Source organism: Alligator sinensis, unplaced genomic scaffold (assembly GCF_000455745.1).
Source record: "Alligator sinensis unplaced genomic scaffold, ASM45574v1 scaffold692_1, whole genome shotgun sequence".
Lineage (NCBI taxonomy): Eukaryota > Metazoa > Chordata > Crocodylia > Alligatoridae > Alligator > Alligator sinensis.
Window position 1 is genome coordinate 342277 of NW_005842238.1, and position 12788 is coordinate 355064.

Below are 12788 nucleotides of genomic sequence, written 5' to 3' on the forward strand. Positions count from 1 at the left end.
GACTAGGATGCTCACTGAAGAGTAGCAGAAGGACAAGCTGCCTGGATCCTAGGCTGGAGAGGTACTTATTGCTGAAGTAGTAGCACAGCAATAGTCCATTAGGGCAGAGACGGGTGAAGGACTATGGTCTGCCTACAGCAAGGTACTGCGAAGCAGGGCAGTTAGCTCATGTCACCCACAGCTTGGAGCAGCTCTGAAGGCCAGCTAATTAGCCTAAAGAAAGACATGTGGTGGCTGAGAGAAGGCGAGGTTGGACCTAGGCCCTATATAAGCTCAGGCTTGAGACCAGGAGGCAGTCTGTCTATGCAGCCTGCCAGGAAAGGAGCTTCCCTGTGATGACTGTGACTGGGAGACTGTCTCATGAATCCTAACTGCTCCACTGCCAAAGAGGGGGCTCAGTACTACACCTGGGCTGAGAGACCATCCAAGACCTCACAACAGGCAAAGTACTAAGGAACTATGAGTTGCCTGTGAGCTGAACTTCCTTATGCAGCCTGATTTTGATTATAGCCAAAGGGCTGAACTTTTCTGTTATGAGTTGCACTAGTGGACCAGGTTTGGGACTGATCAGGGGAGGAGGAGGTCCCAATAGTGCTCAGGGGCACAGTCACGCTTGAGCCCGTCAAGGCTGGGGCCCAAGCAACAGTATACCCCGAGAGGGGGAGAGCCAGTGCTGGCTGCCCAGTGTGAGGAGATGTGGGGAAGAGACTGAGCCAGAGGACCAGCACCAGAATAAGGTGAAGCCAGGGTCAGGAACCTGTGGTCCCAAGAGGGGTGGAGATTAGGGCCAGAGGCCCACAACCCAAGGAGGCTGGAGGCAAGGGCCAAGGACCCATAGCTGAACTTTGCATTGGGAAGGGCAGAGACTGATTAGCAGCTTATATACCTGGCAGGGTGGAGAAGGGTCCCAGGGGCCTGCTGAACTGATCACTTGTTAACACCTGCGAGACATGGGCATGGCTAGAGGGGAAGTTGGAGGCCACAGATAGCCAATGGGAGACGATGTGTACAGAAAAGTTGTGTGGATGAGTAGGTCAGACCAGCGAAACCCTGGGATGTGGGCAACTCCCCCCAACTCCTTTTTCTCTTAAAGTAGGCATGGCAGGTCAGTAAGAAGGGAGAGAACCAAGACCCAGAGGTGGAGAGCTGAGAGGTCACCAGGGGGAGACCCTGCCACATCTGGTCCCCAGCTCTGCTACACTACTCTGTCACTGTTAGGGCCTGATCCTTCTCATCTCATGCAACAAGATTAGGGAAACAGAGGACTGCATACAAATAGTGTAAAGAATCCCTGATGCAAGCAACAGGCTACATCAAATTTAATCTAAAATAAATCTGTGCATTTTCTACCACTGCTAATACAGAGCAGCAGAAAGAATGAGCCAGGTGCACTGCTAGGTCTGGTTTTATCAGCTTTGTCAAGAACATGATCAAATTCTTGTGCTTCTGTATGTTTTATTTTTAATACATATTATTGAAGTTTCAGACAGAACGGAGAGCATGAACCATCCAGAATTCAGGTTATATTTCATGCCTCTGGAGAGTTACAAGCTGAAATGGAGTACAACTGGTAGGACACAAGCTATTTTGAAAACACTGATCCTATTTTATTCTTAAGCTGTTAAAGAAAATAACCTTTGCAAATGTTGCTTTTTCCCTGATGGCAAACACATTGAAAAACTTGACATGTGGAGCCTTAGATACTCTATGTTCCAACCTAATCTTGGCTCTACCTTTACCAGTGTTTTACATGCAGTAACTCTGATATGGAGGATAGAGAGATAGGGAGCCAAGTGCTGCTGTCATTTATACCAGTATAAATCTGGAGTAACACTTAAAAGACAATGAGTCTACTTCAGTTTTACACCATTCAACTGAGAACAGAATTTAGCCCAGGGACTGTAAGAAAAGTCTGAATCCCACCACAAGAAATAAAGAACAAAACAAGGCAGCACTAGGGGACAAACATTTTAACAAAAGAGCCCTTTGTATGTTGTGTTTGCAGTACAGCCACTGACCTCAATACAGTTAGCATCCTTGCTTGCTGTAGAGGGTCCAGGGCTGCTACATCAATTAATGCAGCTCTTTGATTCATTGGTTTACATCCCCCTAAACAGGGCTTCTACCAGATACAATGAAATACATATCAGTTCCTTAGTGATTTGGATAAACAGACGTGCCTGGAAACACAAAAAGCCATCTGCGAAGTTTTGCCCCAGCAGATGGCTGAACAGACCATTGAGCAAACTGGGAGGTACTATTTCAGAGACAAAAATCTGCTAGTCTCCCTCCCCTCCAAAATATCCATGTTTCCATGACAGACAGAGGAATGTGATCCTTTTTGGCATCTGCAGGCAGTGCCACCAACCAGCGCAAACCAGAAGGTGAAGGCTCCCTAACTCTCCGCTCATGACATAGGTGACACATAGGGAGGCATGAGGGGGCATGTGCCCTCTTCCCCCCCACAAGAGCGCTGGTGCCCTCCCTGACAGTGAGTGCTCCAGCTGGTAGAGGGGCATGGAGAGTGCTTGTGTCCCCCCTGAATTTGGCTCTGCCGGTGTGCTTGGCAACCAGCCGCTAGGGGATCCACCCCGGTAATGCCCCACTGATGCCCCCCCAGACTCGAGAGGCACCAGTGGCCCATGACTCATGAGATTTCACCCTCCCCACGATATCAAAACATAGGGACTCTCATATGAGAGTTTTCCTATTGGCTTGGATGAGAGCAGGATTGGGCTCTTGGTCTCAGAAAGGCTAATCTCCAGGTCAAACAGGCAGAATGTAGAGCTTCACCTTTAAAACTGTATCATGTAGCCATGGATAATGAGATTATACAGCTAGAGAAGTGGAAGAGCCTATCAGTTACAGCCAGGACTAAAGGTCACAATATTTGGGTGGTAAGTCCAATTCTGACTCTCTCTGTGCCCCTGGTCAAGCCACAATACCTCCATGCCCTAGTTTCTCAGCTATTGAGGATAATGGTACTTAACCTACCACCTTCAGAGAGGTGCTGTGAAACTTTAGTTACTGCTGGAGGTCTTCAGATGGAAGGAGCTGACTGACCAATAGAAATAGGCTGGACTCTGAATTCAATGCGCTTCTGTGGGGAGGACACACCTTCCTCATTTCCTTTTTCAACAGGAGGTGATCTCATAAGCAGTGAGAGCAAGGTGAGGGCAAGACAGCTCCAATAAGGGCAATAGATCAGGTTTATATACTGGTGCTCCCCCTGGCAAAGGCATGTTCTAATTCATTGTTTAATGATGCACATGCTCAGACTGGTAGAGCAGGCTCTGTGGAGTCAGGATTTCTGATCTCCATCTTGGTGATGGACTTATTTCGGGCAAGCCTCGTAACCTTATATTTGCAGACAGATCCCTATTGTCCAGCACTCAGCTGGAAACCTCTTGCAGAAATGCAATATGTTCAAATCTCCAGCTGAACTCAATGGAAGTTGCAGGACCTCAGCACCTCTGAAAGCCAGACTCAGAGAGTCACATTCTGGGCACCCTAAATTAATCAGCGTTTAAAAAATTACCCTTTTTTCACCTTGCCATTGGTGTTCCCTTCTGTACAACAGAAGCAATAATATTTATCTAGCTCATAAGAGTTGTAACTCATTAGTACCTGTGAGGCACTTCAGACAAATTGGTGACTCATAGGTATTATTACTACATGGAGTAGGAGTCAGCCTTTGTGCATTGTGGAGATCTTTGCAGGCTGTCCTCTCTGTATATCACAACTATATACATGATGCAAGCCATCAATATTCAGTTCACACTACATTTCCCAGGACCTGCTGTGCTCCACCCTGCCCATCAGAAGGCAGGCATTGCTTTTGAGCTAAACAAGGCTGAGTGAAGCAATTCCCAAACTTCTGGTTGAAACCCCACTTACAGGAGGAAATAACTTTATACAGCTCCATATAGTTAGCACCGATAATCCACCTGGCCTTAAGTGGAGGCAGGGATTTACATCACTTCTGCATGATAACTCTCCCTGTGCCCATAATTACCCCAGGGAGAGATCTAACCTGGGATAGATCACCCCTGAATGAGACAGGGCTCTTACCCAGTTGAGGTTTCACTTACTATGAGGTACAGTTACTGCAGAGCAGGTAAGGCCAGGTAAATCCCCACCCCTGTTAATCACAGACACAAAGTATTTGGGGCTCTGTGAGGCTCACAACCCCACTCCTAAATGTCACAACCCCACCCAGGACTGCAAGCCCTAGCTTGGGAACTACTGGCAAAAAGGAAGCAGAAGCTACTCACCTCCAAGCAGGACAACACAGCTCAGCCTCACACTGTGCCTGCAGTGCCGACTGCTGCACTGACAGAATTGCCCACAACAGGTACTAAGATAACAGGCAGATTCATAAGCCTTGGAGGGGAGGCCAGAAGGTGAAAGGGAAACAGAATAGTGAAGAAACCTGGCAGCCTTGAAGGGTCAGAGAACTTCTCATAATCACAAGAGGTCATTGCACCTTCAGCCTTGCCCTCACAAGGCAAAGGAAATGTGTTTTGAACACATATTCACTAACTTGAAGTGAAGCAAAGACAAAGCAGTTTGCAGTTATCAACTCAGTAGGTGGAGGTAAAAAAAGAAAGAAAGTGGCAGCTAACAACCAGGAAAAACCTTTCAACGTGGTAAAAGCTATACAGCAACAGGACATGCTTATTCCGGAATAAGAATGAAACAGCCATGTTAGAACAGAGTGACTCCACATGCAGACAAGCCCGCAGTCAGCAATGCACACATTTCCCTGAAATGAAACAGGTGAACACCTGCTAATAGAGACGGATTTTCACTGACCACTTGTGAACACTGCCATGAATGTCTATGAGCTCTACATGAGCAAGGAAGGAACTGCTGTACAGATCTCTAACTTCCACAGCCCTCTTCACTTTCCTTTCTCCCTGTGAAAAGCATCTAGGTCCATCTTGCTACAGAATTAAAAAGGAGGAAAACTAACTACAACAGCTGGCTTTTCTCTAGAGCCTTTTAGCCAAATAGATTAAGTGTCACAGCCTTCCTGTGTTATTTCTATTTTATAGATGGGGAAACTGAGGCAGACAGAAAGGTTAATTGATCTGCCTGTGGTATCACAAAAAGTCAGTGATAGAAATAGGAACAGAAACTCGGGTCACAACTCCCAGTGCTGGGATTTACCACAAGTCCATCATTCCGTCTCTAATGAGCCAAGCAGGTAATGGTTGGTACAGAAGTAACAAGTGAAGTTCCAACATATGGAGCTAAATTCTGCTTCCCTTATTCCCCTGTTATCTAATTGATTTCAAGGGGAGGGAAGAAAGATTCATCAATGAACCACATGGACCATATTCAGATCTGCAACAGAATCGCCAGCATACAGGGCAACTCTTTAAGGAATGCTGATTACCGTGGGGATCCAAACCATTTTTGTTTCCTTTCACAAGCTCTGACACACTTGCATTGCAAACAAGGGATCTGTAAATGTACAGTTTACTTCTATGTTTAAACACCTGCTTGCACCCTTTGGAAAATGCTGGAAAACAGCTTGCTTGGAGACAAAATTTCTTAGTCATCTTTCAGTGTCTCTCATCTTTAATGCTTTAGAATTAAGGTCACTGGCACAAAAGCAGAACCACTCTCTCTCAACAGCTTGTCTGTGCCTGTTTCTTATTCCCCCAAATGCAACTTCACAACTGGCTGCTGTAACCATGACAATGATACCATAAACAGATTGGCACACTACACACTGTGAAGCCTGGCAGTTTCTTATGGAGAAGATGGTGGGGAGAAGGAATCTGTTCATGTGTGTGCATTGGGAAGTCTGAAGCAATTTACATCTTGCTTGTGACCTGAGATTGTATTTGCATCTGTTCCCAATAGATGGAAGACAAAATGAACAGCCTGGGTGAAAGGAAAGCAGCACATCTCACCTTGTTAATTTTGTTGGTTTTGGGTAGCGTCTGGCTCACGTGTAGGTCAGAATACCTGGGTGGCTTCCTTAAAGGATTGTTGATATCACACGGCACAGACTCTGTTCGGACTAATCTTGCTGGATCAAGAAGGGAGATGGGAGAAGGGGGGGGGGGGTTAAAAAAAGAGAAAGAAATCAATGTTTTAAAACAAAACTTCAGCTTTGCATGCAGGTCACTCTGGAGGAGCCCTGCACTTGAAGACTTCCGATCTGCTTCCAGAATTTGTAATGACTAAGCTAAATTTCAAAGTCCCCCTTGTAATCTCTTCACTTAAAAGCTGAACAGTTCTTCCCCAAACTGCCAGCTTCCCTGGCCTCACCCACAATGTTCTGCAGTGAAAGCCTTCAAAAGCTATTCCAAGCACACTCTGGGCTAATGCCTAAGGGATCAAGAGGCAGTCAAAGCACCATTAGAAGAGGAACAAGTTGGCTTTATTTTGATCAATGGCTAGTGTCAACAGTGCAGAAGGTGGACTACTCATTGTGCATTCTCTTATAAGCCAGAGTAAATACTTGTGAATTCACACCACCAGCAATTACACACCCTGGCTACTAGAGTCTGTTTGCAGTCTTCAGTACTGTTCTCTGCCTTGCACCAGTTTTACAGCAATTCCAGTTAAATGACTCCTAATTTGTACCAGTAAGGGAACAGTGCCCTGAACCCACTTGTAGCAGGATCAAGGGGTGCTGTCTAAACTCCAGTAAGGAACTGTTAGACCAAGTTCCAGCTTGGGAGACTAGGGGGAAATGTTTGGGGTTCAGGCTCCATCCCTTGGAGCAGACAGCACTGAACCTCAGGCTGAGCAGTTTCAGTGCCTAACCTCTGGCAGCTTGGCTTTTTTACTCTGAACACCAGCCCAGGAGAGAGGGAATGGAGAGAGCCATAGTTTCATGTTATTGCATCCTCTAATGCTGCTTAGCTAGTACTATGATACAGACTAGTCAAAGGAGACAAGTAAAAGAGACCCTCGCCACCTTTCTGTGTTTTGAACATCATCTAGGTGTTAACTTTTGCTCTGACACCACCCTGTTCCCAAGAACCAGCCTCCAGGCTACAATTCAGCAGGCAACTGGGACTTTGCTCTGGCCATGCATAGGGGCCTCACCCCCTCCTAGGGACTGGCTCAGAGCCTCCCCTTTGCAAATCTTAACTGACAGCTGTAAACTTTTTTCCTCTCTCCCTTCCACCTGTTTATCATTAAGCACTACTGCCTCCATATTTTCAGAATACTTTTACTTTTCCCACATGGAGAAGGACATGTTCTTTGTCTCTGATTTGTAGTTTCCCAAAGGGATGGGGATGGGTGATGCTCATTTATGAAGCAGGACACTCAGAGCACTTCTGCAGGAAAGGACTCCCAGGACAGTGGTTGACATTGACACTGACTGGGCTTTTCATGGCAGTAGCTGAGGTGAAGAGTCACCTAGTTTTCTCTCTAACTGTCGGCAGTTGACAAGGATGCAGGTGGGAGACTGACCTAGAATAAAAAAGAAAATAACCTTCCAAAAGGCTGGCATCAGAAATGGTGAGCAAAGCCAGCAACTCAGGAACCACTGAGTTTACAGAGAGGCAGAGCCATGAAGCATGATCAGTGGTTTCCTCCCTTAGCTGCTTGCTACTAGACCAGGTTTCAGGACCCTTGGGTACATTGGGTAATTACAGTACATCGGAGCAGACTCAATTAATTGAGTCTGCTGGAATGTGCTAATTAGCACACTCCAACCAGCCTACCCATCTCATGCATCAGTGTCACCGCACTGCAAAATGGCATACGGGGATGCTGATACATGGGATGCTGAGGGCACTTTCATTAGAGCAGGTCTCGAAGCCCCTTGTGTAGCAACTCCAACAAATGCCCCTTGCGTAACGACTCAATCAGGGCAGGCTGGTAGTCATTCTTGGAGCTAGTGTGTCCAAGAGAACCCCATGGTCTACGTGTGTCACACAACTACAAAAAACTATTCCTACATATTCATTAAGTCCTGGCTCTTCCCTACCAGCAAGACCATACAGGGCAGCCCATAGCTGAAAAGCAGTTAGCCAACTCTGAACTGGACTATGTTCCATTTCCATTTTTCTAGAGCAGGACTGGCCTCATTAGGTGCAATAAACGAACTTATTAAAAAAACAGCTCACAAAAAAGAAATATATTCTTTGAATATATTTTTAAAAATCAGATGGTATTTAATATACGAGAAAAGCCTGATTAGATCTAAAATTAAATGCATATTTGGAATCTTAATTTAAAGATCTTCCCTGAGGTAATCTCCAACTCTCCTCCCTTTTGCACTGGGAATGCTTAGCCAAAATGTGAACGAAAAGGGTGGGGGGAAAGGAACTCTTCTTGGTGCACTGTTTCCCTTCTTCCCTTCTGGATTTGTAAATGTGCCCACTTCCTTTTCATATTTATGAACTGCTCTCCTGGAGGAGAGGAAGGCAGAGGATTTCAATAGCGCAATTAGCATCTGAATGTGCCACTGCCTGACATGAACACTGCTGCTCCGTGTAGTGAAATGAGACCCGCATGCATCAACAGAGCCACTGCAGATCTATGGCCCCAAACTTCCACCCAGGCCAGCTTTCAACGTTAGCAAAAGGCTAAAACCTGTTGCACTTACCCCGTGTTGTGGGGAATCTGAAAAGAAAGGGTGGCAGGGGAAGGGTGGGTGGAAGTGGTTTGGAATGCAAATCTGCCTCGCATCGGACAGCTCGTCTCCCTATAAGCGGAAAAGATGGTCGGTAACACTTTCCAAGGTGCCCAAGTGATTTAGGAGCCTGCACCCCATTGTCTCTCAATGGGGAATTAGGCTCCTATGTCACTTAGGTGCTCCTGAAAAATTTTACCTGACGAAAATATCCAGAAAGCCAAAGATGTAAAAGGAATTCTTACCTCCGCGATGGATGATCAGTAGGTGGCAGGGAGGGGCCTCTTTGGTGCATTTGTTGTGGCACTTTAGCCTAAGAGAAGAAGTAGAAACAGTTGTCAAGTGGAAACAGCTGTGAACAGTCTGTGTGCAGTGGAGGAGAGAGACTGTTACACATAGCCAAGCTTAGCACAAAGGAACATTAATGTAGATGTAGAAAGAGGTGTCTACTACAAGTTGGAAACAGGGCTCCCAGGAAGTATAGGTGGTAAAAGGTATATTGTCCATCTAATGAGCCTATGAAAGCTCATACCTCTCTAAACCAGTCAGTCCATAAGGTGTCACCTTGACCTGCCTTCTGCCTGATTTCAGACTAACGTTGCTAACCACCTCCCAGTCGGATGGTGGTAGAGCACAGCATGCTTCCATGAAAAATGGAAAAGGATGTGCTTCAGCGCTCTTCCTTTAGTGGACAGGGGCCTTATTCCAAGCTCAGAGATGTTAAAATGGTCATTTGTGACAAACCCAGCTGAGCCAAAGGGAGCAGAAAGCTTTGCTTTATGAAGAGACCTTACCATTTCCACCTGAATAGTATCCCAGGCTAATAAGGGTTTGCACTTAATTAAATCCTATGGCAGCAAAGGGGACATCACCAGCTAAAACCCAGATTTCTCTCCCTCTCTTTGTCTTCAGATGTCTCTGCCATAGCAATGTTCCTTATGGTTTTATTATTAGGACATTTAACAAAAATATTTAGGCCATTTAAAGCAATGGCTGTTTCGTTTAACATTCTGCACAGCTTTTATTATTTAACACAGCTGGGGGGCAAGAGTCTTCTGAGGGTTTCACCCATGGTTCATACATCTAGCCATATGCAGGCTCTCATGCCCCTAAACCCTTTTCATTTTTTCCTAATTAGGAATGTAAAAGCATCCCGATCTCTCAGTCTGGCACCAAGAGCCCCATCAGAATAAGCTTGCGTCAGCACTTGACACTCAAATGTGGCAAGCAAAAAGAAAAAGAAATATTAAAAAAAAGCAGGGGCAAGGGATAAAACAATAATAATAATAATAATAAATAAATCAGATCCAAGTCAATGAGCTGGGTAATGAAAATTCAGGAGTCATGCATGTTAGCTTTTATTATAAAAAAAGATTCCTAGAGGGAGAGTCGAGGATTAATTTGATATTTGAGGTTCCAGAGGAGGGAGGCTATTTGTTTAACCTGCTTTGTTTCATTTTACTTTTTTTTTTTCTTTTCAATGAAAACAGTGCCGGTGGCTGACCAAGGAAGGCAGAAGTTGCTGAGCTGAAGCAGTTTGTTAGTATTTCCCCTGATGTTATTTTAGCATTTGCAATAAATTGGATTGTTTCTTTTCTTATGAAAAGCCAGGACTGACACAACACAGACACAGACACTGTACAGGGACCTCACTCTCCCCGCTTCCCAATTTCAGCCCTGTCTGGCATTTCCGCAGCATGCCTGCTAACTCTAAGGTCTGTCAGTGCTCCTCAGACCAGGTTCTCTGCTTCTTCTGCAATAGGTTTCAAGCACCTGAGTTTCACCGTATTTCTCAAAGAACCTCAAATCTCATTTTGCTGTTCCAGCAATGCTGGACTTCTGCACTGCCTTGCTTCTAGTGCACACAAACCTATTGCTGTCCACGTGCAGGAGCTAGGTCAGTTGGCAACATTAATCAAACCCACCCATTTTTATACAATGAAATGCAATAGGAGAGGGCAAGAGATTTCCAAAGCTGAACAGAATGATATTGACAGGAAACTATCCAATTCTTAAGGGATTCAAAGATTTATTTTTAAAAAGTCCTTGTTAAAGTTGCTATAAGAGGAAAATTTGCATTCAAGCTTCTATGAGGCAGTAATACCATTTATTACGTACAGTTAAGCCTAATTTTGCTAGCTCATTGCTATTTAATTAACGGAACACAGCCAGCATTATATAGTTTGTATTGGCTCAGTTACCAAAAAGTGATCCAACATATTTCTGAGTCTTAGAAATGTGAATTATGTCTCCAATACCAGTTTAACAACTACTGTCTGTTAACTGCCAATCTCCACATTAGGAAGGCTACTTTGGATTTCAAAAGGCATAAATAGGTCAGAATCTGCCCTGATTTTCTTTTTAAATCCTGTCAATTTTGTGTCATCTAAAGCAAGGCCCACTTCCAATAAATCACATCCTAATAGCAATTTTAATCTGTTTGACTCCTCTAGAAGACAATGAGCTTCCTGGATGAACACAAGCTTGGAAGATTTTTGCTGATGGCATAAAAGAGAGAATGCAGCTCAAGGCAGCGTTGCCATGAAGTACACACATCTGAAATGCCAGGCTGTACCATGCTCAAGGTGCCACCATTCATCTTAGCTGCTGGCACAGCTCCTTTGCTTCCTGGCTTGCTCAGCTGCAGCACTGCCTTCTCCGAAGCCTCGTGTGCGAAAGTGTCGCAGGACAATATGTGAAACACCCTGGGCCTGGGAATTAGGAGAGTGAAGGAAGGCACTGGTACTGTCCTCCTGAAGGTAACTTCAGGGACACAGGAGAGGTGGCAGGATCACACTACCGAAAAACTCTCTACATGCTACGAGCCTGATCCTGCTAAGCACCAAACAGCCTTGATCCTAAGTAGGGTCCCTGGGTGCTGAAAGTGGGAACCACTTGAGCAGTAGATTTATTTAGGGCTGGAGGCAGCTTCCCTATGAGACCAAAGGTAAAACTCCCATGAATATACAATCAAAGGGTTCTGCTGACTTCTCTTTTAAGAGCAGCCTGGATTTCCTGTAATAAGGGGGAAAGGTCATGACAGAGAAGCCAACTGGGCTTGGACCACAGGATCTGCCATACTGAATCAGATCACAAGTTTCTCAGATCTGATGATCCCACTCCCAAAGAGGGACCAACACCCAAAATGTCTAAGGTAGACAGTGCATCTAACCAGCTGTGTCTGTCAGAGCAAGACATGTGCAGGAGAAGGGGAAGAGAACTCCCTTCTATTCTTCCAGGAACTAAGCTTTACTCCTTGATGCATGAGATTTGATTACTTTTCTCTCAGTGTGTATAGCTTCACATGCTATTATTGGTCATAAAATTCTCCACTATTATCCATTATTAATGTACTTTCACATTCAATCACAGAGCTGTACTGTAAATACAATTACTGCCACAAGTTGATTTATTGCTGTGCACCATGCAGAGGGACAAATTCAGTCACGCTATGCCATAGGCTGCATTTCCATTAAAGACAACAGGAATGGACTGATCATCAGACAGATATTTCTTAATTGCTGCTCAAGAGCTTCTACCAGTCTTAGTTTATGGGCACAACATACTGCTGGGTGTCTGGGACACTAGGCTCAAGTAACCCAAATCAAATCTTAGCCACCATTTTGCCACTCCAGAATGCCTTTGGTGCCATCTCTCTGCTAGTAAAAGGTTTAGGGTTCTCTTCCAATTAGCATCCTCTCCCAAATCAATCAATATTATTAAAATTTTTAATCCACTTTTTGTGTACAAAATGTATGCCTAATTGTGATAGACTGTACAACTAGACACTGGAAGTAAAGAAGTTAGCCCTCTCCCTCTAGCCAAAGGAAGGTGCTATGCTTGCCAGCCCAGACAGAAAGGATTTGTACAGTAGCAGGGCTAGATCAGCTCTTTATCTGGGAGTGGGGAGTTTCTTCTATGCCCAGAACCAGAGAAAAAGGATGTGTTGCCAGGAACCTGACTCTGAGTCAGGATCCTTGGGGTGAGTGGTCTGGAGCAGAGGAGAGTGAGAGAGTTATGTCTCCTGCCTCTCTGAACCTTGCCTTTTCATTATCATGGTCAGGGAAACACCAAAGCAAGGAAGGGCAAAAGGAGAATTTAATGGATTCTTTACTGGGCTACATCTACTGTAAGTGAAGGTTCTTACCATCTGACAGACACCTGCTGGTCAGCAGGA

General features: G+C 45.1%; 1 protein-coding gene across 1 annotated transcript in view; it reads right to left on the reverse strand.

Moving 5' to 3' along the window:
* Positions 1 to 12788, reverse strand: part of KSR2 (kinase suppressor of ras 2) — a 272120-nt gene that overhangs the window by 116830 nt on the left and 142502 nt on the right. The window contains exons 6-8 of the mRNA XM_025208577.1: positions 8857 to 8924; positions 8585 to 8683; positions 5925 to 6043 (exon numbers count right to left, since the gene is read on the reverse strand). Coding sequence (XP_025064362.1) covers positions 5925 to 6043; positions 8585 to 8683; positions 8857 to 8924 — 286 coding nt within the window. The remainder of the gene's footprint in view (positions 1 to 5924; positions 6044 to 8584; positions 8684 to 8856; positions 8925 to 12788) is intronic.